Below are 9,525 nucleotides of genomic sequence, written 5' to 3'. Positions count from 1 at the left end.
AAAGTGTTATGTGTTAATAATAATGATACTTAATGAAAATGATATTTTTAATAATAATGATAATAAAAATAATAAAAATAATGATACTTCTAATAATTATAAAATAGTAATAATTATAATATTTATAATATAATAAGAGTAATAATAAAACTACCTTTAAAGTAACAAGTTCCCAAAAATAAAATGTCATTGCCAAGACTCGAACCCGTAACCTCTTGTTTCACTCACCACACTCCCAACCATCTACACTGATTCTGTTTTCTCTATATTAATTCGGCCCCATATTTCTTTAACCCGTTTTTGTTTTAAATCCGAAAGTTTTATTACACTTGGCCCAACAACGTTATACCCGGCCCAATTTAAATGGCAGTTTTCGATAAGCCCTCAATTTAAAGGCCTTCGGCCCAACGGCAGTTTATAAGCCCGAGTTTTTATAAAAAAAAAATATAGTCGACTAGGCCTAGTATCGAACCCTTGATCTCCCGATTGAACACCCAACATACTAACCATCACGCCACTTCTTACTTTTATGTTTTTATTCCAACCCTTAAAAAGAAAACCCGTATTTCGTTGCTCCCTTTTTCTTCTCCTTGACAAAACCCAGAACTATTCAACGTTAAGATCTTCTTCTTCTTTAATCATTTTTCGTTTAAACAGAAGTATACCCACAATAACGGCTACAGTAGGTGTCGGTTTGTGGTTGGTTTAGTATGGTGGATGGTGACGAAGTGGGGAAATCACGATGGTGTATTCACGGCTTGTGAGATTTAAGGTGATGGTGGCGTGGGGTGAATGTCGGAGGTGATGGATGACGGCTTGGTGGTGGTTGAAATAGAAAAACTGACACAGCGAATGACAGCAACCTTCGATGTGTTTCAGGTCCGTGAACCGTGACATAATTAGGAGAAAAGAGAGGAAGAGAGAGAGAGGAGAGAGATGGGTTCACGACTAGGGAAAATGGCGGTTTCATGATGCTGGACGGTTAAAGGTTTTCTCGTGACTAGCAGTAGTATCTTATGGGCTGCGATGGTGGTGGTTATGTGGTGTAAAGTAACCGACGGTTGAGATAGGGAGTAGAAGAGAGGAAAGATTGAGGTGGTATACGGTGGAAGGTGGCGGTTTAGTAAGAATTGTTAAGGTGGTGGCGAGATGATACCCTTGGTGTCGTATAAATGATGTTTAATCGAAGAAGAGGAATTAAGAGATTAAGATGGTACTTATAGTTATGTTTATGTCAACAGGAGTGTAAATAGTTTCAATATTGATTCGGTGGAACTCATGGTGGTCGTGTGGGTTGTTTTAAAGGGTGACGATGGTTTTATGGTGGTGAAGAGGGGAGTTCAAACCAGGATAAAACGAGATCAAAAGAGATAGAAGGAGTTAAATGATGATGTTGATTTTTTTTCATAATCCTTAAGAACGTACTAATATATATATATATATATATATATATATATATATATATATATATATATATATATATATATATATATATATATATATATATATATACATAGATTAAATAAAGCAACAAAAACAGTGTTTAAATTATCAATCACTTTAATCATATGCACAGTAACATCCATGATTTCAATATTAAAACAGTTGAGAGTTTGTATCCTAGTACCGACACTTTATATATTTTTGCTTCGCGGAGTGCTATAACGTGTCCCTTGCTAAACAATTGACGTATAAAAGTGTCCCTAAAAATCCCAAATTTTTAGATTAAATATTTTTAGTTATTCCACTCATTAACTGTTGGAAACCTGATCAAAAAGGTTCGAAAATTATTTATTTTCTGTTCCAATTTATATATACGGAGTACAAAAACTTAGTTCGAAAAAAATAAAAAAAAATATTTATCAAAACTATTATCTTTTTATTCAAATTTTGGAACAAACTTTATTTTAAAACTTTGTATATATATATTAGATCCATTTTAAAAATAATTAAACGTCAACCGAAAGTTACAGACATTTACCATTTAAACTCAAAATTAATTATATTCAATATACACTATATATATATATATAAACAGTTATAAATAACAAAATTTACTACGCAAATGAATATATATTAAATAATTAATTATAACAGTATATATGTATAATAAATATATAAAATAATTGTTTATTAATGTTCATGTTATAATATATGTTATTCATATATTTATATATGCACATATTTATATATATATCCACATATTTACAAACAATGGTTCGTGAATCATCGGGGACAGTCAAAGGGTAATTGATTACCTAAATATAGATTTCAAACTTTCTAGACTCAATATTACCGATTTTGCTTATCGTGTCGGAAACATATAAAGATTAAGGTTTAAATTTGATCGGAAATTTCCGGGTCGTTACAATATACCAATAGTACATACATCTAAAAGCTGTGTATTGTACGAGTACGAATACAGGTGCATACGAGTAGAATTGTTGATGAAACTGAACGAGGATGTAATTGTAAGCATTTTTGTTAAGTAGAAGTATTTTGATAAGTGTCTTGAAGTCTTTCAAAAGTGTATGAATACATATTAAAACACTACATGTATATACATTTTAACTGAGTCGTTAAGTCATCGTTAGTCGTTACATGTAAATGTTGATTTGAAACCTTTAAGTTAACGATCATGTTAAATGTTGTTAACCCAATGTTTATTATATCTAAAGAGATGTTAAATTGTTACATTATCATGATATTATGATATATAATATATCTTAGTATGATATATATACAGTTAAATGTCGTTACAACGATAATCGTTACATATATGTCTCGTTTCGAAATCATTAAGTTAGTAGTCTTATTTTTACATATGTAGTTCATTGTTAATACACTTAATGATATATTTACTTATCATTTAACATAATTAACCAAGTGTATCAATATCTTAATATGATTCATATGTACTTAGTAAGACGTTGATATAACGATAATCGTTATATATATCGTTTTCGAGTTTCTTAAATTCAATAGTCTCATTTTTATGTATATAACTCATTGTTAAAATACCTAATGAGATACTTACTTATCATAATATCATGTTAACTATATATATAATCATATATATGTCATCATATAGTGTTTACAAGTTTTAACGTTCGTGAATCACCGGTCAACTTGGGTGGTCAATTGTCTATATGAAACCTATTTAAATTAATCAAGTCTTAACAAGTTTGATTGCTTAACATGTTGAAAACACTTAATCATGTAAATAACAATTTCATTTAATATATATAAACATGGAAAAGTTCGGGTCACTACAGGTGGTCTCTTGCATCGAATGGTTTATTTACGGTAAAGAAGTTATCCTCAATTATAGACGATCTTATACTTGAAATTAACAACAACAACAACAACCACAACAACGGTGAAGCAACTTGTCGTAACGGTTTAGTACCTAAAAAGGTTGAACTCTTCGTGTGGCGTTCGTTATTGAATCGACTCCCAGTTAGGCTTGAGCTTGACAATAGGGGAATTGATCTCCATAGTGTTCGATGCCCCATATGCGATGATGGCCTTGAATCGGTCGACCACTCGATTATTTCTTGTCGACTTGCTCAAGATGTTTGGTGCCGTGTTTTCAAATGGTGGGATCGTGGAGTCTTTATAGGGTTATCCTTATCGGAGCTCTTTCGTGATAGTGCAAACGTAGGTTTAATTTGGCAAGGGGTCATTTGGGTTACTTCATACCTTATTTGGAAGAACCGCAATAATATGGTCATCCAAAATAAAAGTTGGAGCGCCCCGGTGACCCTTTGTGTAATTCAAGTCATTTCCTTCGATTGGATTTCGTGCAAATATAGAAACGTCAAGATAGATTGGAATACTTGGCTAACGAAGCCAAACACTTATTTTGTAATTATTGTATGGGATGTGTTGCAATCTCTGCTCCCTCCCGCTAGTTTAGTCATTTTTTCTCCCGTGTTTCGTGTTGTATTGGGGCATTCTTGCCTCATTTCATGATGTACTCTTTGTTACTATCAATAAAATTACCTTGCCTTTCAAAAAAAAAAAAAAAAATGTTGATGTTGATTGTAACCTAAATCATAAATAATTTGTATTTGTATATACAACTGGAACTTGGTAGCATATGGTGTGCTAGATTGTGCAATATAAAATTTTAAAATTCTTTACACATGCTAAAGGTGCAACTGTATGATGAATATGGATCAGTTATTGAAGGTTTTTGCATACATTTGTACGAGTATCATCATATGGGAATCTACGTCGTGATGTGGAGATACTTTACACTACCCACTGATATGTGAAAAACTATAATAAACAACGAAGCGGATAGAACCTAAATAATCCACTGGCAAGTATAAACAGTTCAAACACTAAGTATGGACAACCTTTTCCGTGGAAGATACGATTTTGCAGCCCTAATGATACTTCAAAGTTATGGCAAGCTATCAAGGGGTCGTGCGGGTACCTTCTTTAGAAGGATAGAAACGACAAGTGTTTTGCAATAATCAGGAAGTGGTCCCGTGTTGCTCAACGAACTTCAAGTAAAGAACTTTTGAATGGATCTCATAACGCTCGAAGAAAGTCTCGCTCGATTGGAACAAGTGGCTTTTGAACCCGAGCTCCTTCGATGACCATGGGTAGCCTCAGACATCTCCCATTTGGGGGATAGTTCTTATTTTTTATTTTATTTTTGGGTTTTGTAATGTTTATAGTCGAAGTGTTGGCATATAATCTTAAATGCCTCGTTGTACCATTCCTTTTATTAATGAAATTATTATTTGCCTTCAAAAAAAAAAAAAAAAAAAAAACTAAAAAAAAAAAAAAAAAAAAAAAACTTCAGTGGCAAGTATAAGTGGAATAATTGCAAAATATATAAGGCACCTAATATTTAATAAAAAGTTCATAAGATAGATTTAATTTAATTTTAGTTGTAACAAAAACAAAGAGAAAAAGAGGAATTGTCGTACATCTTGACAAATAAACACAAACAACTCGATTACATTACCAAAATGCTACGGAATAATATGTCTTGTCATTTCATCAAACATATTGTGTACTCCGAAACAATTTCACATGTTGAGATGAAAACACATCATCATCATCATCTCATATCATATCATATCATATCATATCATATCATATTCATTTAACTATAACAAAAATAGTAGTGAACCACAAAAGAACATAAAATTATACAGATTTATTTTACAAAATCAAAGATATAATCCGAAACTTCAAGTTAAAAAGATAAAGCTAATTTGCATAAAAGAACAAAACTCAAATCAAGGTTCAGTCATGCACAAAACAATCTTTCAAATACTAGTTCTATATTAGCTACATGACAACAAATGCAGGCAAAATTTGACCACATCAACAAACATGTCAACTACAGTTTAAATTCGTACTGTATTCTATACAAATCGTACCAAATCCATACATGTAACATCATCTGGTACGTTAAAAGGAGTAGCAAAAATGAGACAGAAATGCCTTGTTACACAGCGGTAGCAAAAATGGTACAGTTTCGATTCATTAGATTTTTAAACTAACGGCTTTACTAGTTGGCCATGATCTCTTTATACCTCTTTCGACAAATTTCAAAATAAGCTCGTTTGCCTCACGTGACATGCCATGAACAACCAAACTTTTGCCAACCTTTTCACATAATTTCAGATCAGGAACCAGATTACGATTAAACATTCGACACGCCACTTTATAACAACTCAACGGATCACCTTTTTTTAAATACTTTTCAATAAGCATATGACAGCTACTAGCATCGGTTCTAGAACCCGTCTTTAAAACTTCTCCCAAAAGCTTATACGCCTCATCAAGCTTCCCAAAATAACAAAGTTTTTCGATAACTTGATTATAAACAGTCTTCAACGGTTGCCTCGAAACCATCTTTTTTAGTAACGATAACAACTCGTTTACTTTACCATGTTGACAGAACCTGTGTATAACAACCCTGTACGTAACAGGGGTCGGGATTAAACTCTTGTGCAGCATTTTATTCATCATTTCGATCGCTTTTTCTATATCTCCCTTCTTTCCTAAAGTGTCGATTATTGCTGTGTATGTAACCGTATCAGGTTGTATGTTATTCAAGTACATATCATCAAGAACCGAAAATGCAGACGCTAAATCCATCTTTTGGCAAAAACCATGTATTACAGTAGTGAAATTAACCACATTTACATCACATCCGTTGTTAAGACATTCGGCCATCAACTTTTTAGCGTCATCTGGTTGTCCTTTTTGGCACAACGATTGAATCAAAAGATTAATTTCAGCAGGTGTCGGTAAAAACCCTTTTTTAATCATATCACTTACAACATCACGAGCCTCGGATAACTTTCCTTCTCTTCTAAAACCATGCATCAACGCGCTATACGTCACATAATTCGGGACCCACCAATCTTCCTCACTCATGTTCAACATTTCTTTAGCTTCTAACGATTTCCCATTTCGACATAATCCGTTTAACAGAGCTGTATACGAAATAGTATTTGGTTTGCAACCAACTTTCGACATTTGTTGAAGCAACTTTTTAGCTTCATCTAATTTCCCAACGGTACAAAGACCGTTTATGACATCAGTATAAGTAACTATATCAGGCTTACAACCCTTTAAATACATTTCATCAATAAGTTCTTTCACTTTGTTTATATCACCTTTATGAATAAACGAATGTATAATCGCACTATACTCAACTTTGTCAATAGAAAATCCTCTTTCTTCAGCTTCTTTAACAAAATTAAGCGCTTCGATTGCATAACCATACTTAGATAACATATGAATAAGCATATTATAAGTAACCTGATCCGGGATCAATTCACTTTCATTCAACATTTTATCTAACAAGTTCCTAATTTTATCAATCTTATTCTCTTTACAATAAAATCCCATTAGAGTATGGTAACACACCTTATCAGGAGCACAACCTTTCGACAACATGACATTAATCAAATCCATAGCTTCTTGAATACGATCCGCATCACAATACCCTTTGATCAAGCAATTATACGTCACAACATTAGGCACGATATCCACAAACTCCATTTGGTCCAATAACTTCACCGCCATATCTAACTTACCAGCTTTCACCAAAACATAAACTGCAATGTTATAAACAGTCAAATTAGGCTCGATTTTCGCTTTCTCCATCATCGAGAATACCTGCAATGCCTTTCTCCAATGACCAGCTCGACTATACGATATCATCAAGTAACCAAACGAATCAGCACTTATACGAATTCTCCTACGTATCATAAGACGAATGATGCGTTTAGCTCCTTGATATAAACTAGTTTTACTAAGGATTTCAAGCATTGCATTGTACACAACGGGATCATGCCGGTATCGCCATTGTCTATCGGCCCAATAGAACAATTGTAACGCGATTCGTGCATCGGTTTGGTTTCGTAACACATCACAAACTTGTTGAGGTTTCAAACTTCTAACTAACTGTTTCAATTCATCTTCTAGTTTCAGATTCCATTTCGATCGTAAATCGATTAACCTGCAAACTTCCTTCACTAATGGATGCCTAATTTCATCTTTATCATTTTGGATACTTTTAAAACCCTCGTTTTCTTCACTACCATTAGCATTATTTCTCATAAAGTTGAAATTAACTTCATTTTCAGCTTCATTAGATGGATTGCAATTATTACTGTCTCCGGAGCGATAAAAAACCCTAATTAAGTTAGGGTTTTGTGACGGCACTGAAGTGAATGAGTGAAGGAGTATTGTTGTTTTATGTAATTGATTCTTGGAAATGAATATCATACTGAATTGATTTAATAAGCATTTGAAATGAAAACTTGAAATCAAAACCCTAATAAAATAGGCTTACGTTAATTGCATTTCAGCTGCTTGTATCGATGAAGATGCCTTCTTGCAGAGCTCCGGTGAAATTTTCTTCCTTCGCCTTTTTTTTCCTTTACTTTTCTTTTTAGAAAATAAAAAAAAAAAATTAAAGAGTAAATTATACCATTGGTCCCTGTAATTTATTAAAAATTACACCGGTCATCCCTAGGTTTTAAAAGTTATATCGTTAGTTCCTGTGGTTTTAAATTTGGTTGGCGTTGGTCCATTAGCTGACTCCTACCGTTAAATGATGGGAAGTTTAGTCATTCGATTAATCATTAGCTACAAAATAAACTGTCGTCCGGTCCACCATCCGTTGTACTACATATTAAAATTAACCAATGAACACTAAAACTTATTGGTATTAAACAAATAGATGATTAGTCATGTTGCTTATTTTCAACCACACGTACAAACTCACTTAATTTTATATGAACAATGATCTTCTGCTTTAAATATATACATTTCAGGTACTATAATTTGAGAATTTATTCTCATCAACTTTGGCTACTTGGCCGTCATGTTTACTTCCACATAGCATGAAACCCCATCGATTGTTGTTACGGAGTATTATGTATTGTAAACTAATAAAAGCTATTTGAAACTGGATCTCTAAAAGGTGTGTCTTCTTATCTTCTTACCTAAAATGTATAGTGAATATTTTCTTCCATATAATCACTCTGTAATATCATATAAAAACTGATCAAATGAAAGAGAAAAAAACAACTTGAATCCTAAATGGATACATTATAGAGAGAAATGTGCGTCGAATGTAAGCTCTCAACTGGCCAGCAACTCCAAGAGCTCAGCTTTTTTTAGTCTCGAGAATCCTTTTATGCCTCGAGATTTAGCCACTTCTCGCAACTCCGCCAACTTCATGCCACTAAGATCATCGTTTTTAACTACATTCGCTTCTTCTGAATCATCATTCTCATCAGCAGTATCTTCAATGTCAGAAACTTCAAAAGAGGAACTTTCATCAAACATGTCATCAAATGTTTCACTTTCAGCTTCCGGCTTTTTGATCAAAGGTGTTGACTCGGGCCCATCATTTAACAATAGGAGTTAACAGGATTTAACTACTGGACCAACGCCAAACAAAATTAAAACCATAAGGACCAACGGTATAACTTTTAAAAGCTAGGGATGATCGGTGTAATTTATGATAAACTACAGGGACCAATGGCATAATTAACTCAAGATTAAATAAAAAGTCAGAAAATGTAAATATGTAATTTAATTTTTTTTAGTGTTTTTTTTTTGGAACCTGAAGAATTTTATTAACCAAGACGTTAGATAAAAAAAATTATTACAAAGAGTCTAATGAATTTTGCGATCACAAATACCAATTAACTCTATGTTTTTTATATTTAGAGAACAAAAAAAAAAAAAAAAAGAATAATGTTGTCCAAACATGAGATTTTCTTAACATCCTATCCTTGAAGGTATAACTGTTGAGTCCTTTACAGAATTAGTGATTTAATTATGTCAAAACCACCACCAGCACTAAGTTGTTAACAGCTAGCATAGATTAATTATGTGTAACCAGCAAAGATGTATGATGGTCTTGAGTTTTTGAAGTATGTTGCCTTAACTATCAGCTCGAAATAGTTAAGTATAATGGTTCTTCATAACCAGCATGAGGGATAAATGCTGACCTAGCAGAAGATCAAA

At 32.9% G+C, this 9,525-nt stretch overlaps 1 protein-coding gene across 1 annotated transcript; it reads right to left on the bottom strand.

Annotated features, from left to right (window-relative positions):
- Window positions 1-5,350: 5,350 nt before the first annotated feature.
- LOC139901276 (uncharacterized) lies at window positions 5,351-7,770 on the bottom strand. Its single transcript, XM_071884004.1, has one exon. It carries the CDS (start codon window positions 7,768-7,770, stop codon window positions 5,512-5,514), a length of 2,259 nt encoding a protein of 752 aa, XP_071740105.1. The 3' UTR covers window positions 5,351-5,511.
- Window positions 7,771-9,525: the final 1,755 nt, after the last annotated feature.

The sequence above is a fragment of the Rutidosis leptorrhynchoides genome, chromosome 1, assembly GCF_046630445.1.
Source record: "Rutidosis leptorrhynchoides isolate AG116_Rl617_1_P2 chromosome 1, CSIRO_AGI_Rlap_v1, whole genome shotgun sequence".
In the NCBI taxonomy this organism is placed as follows: domain Eukaryota; kingdom Viridiplantae; phylum Streptophyta; class Magnoliopsida; order Asterales; family Asteraceae; genus Rutidosis; species Rutidosis leptorrhynchoides.
The sequence above is the reverse complement of the archived record's forward strand: the minus strand, read 5'-3'. Positions and strand labels throughout refer to the sequence as shown.

Bases quoted from the DNA above. Each gene is read 5' to 3' on its own strand.
- LOC139901276 (XM_071884004.1), bottom strand. From the start codon at position 7,770: ATGATATTCATTTCCAAGAATCAATTACATAAAACAACAATACTCCTT.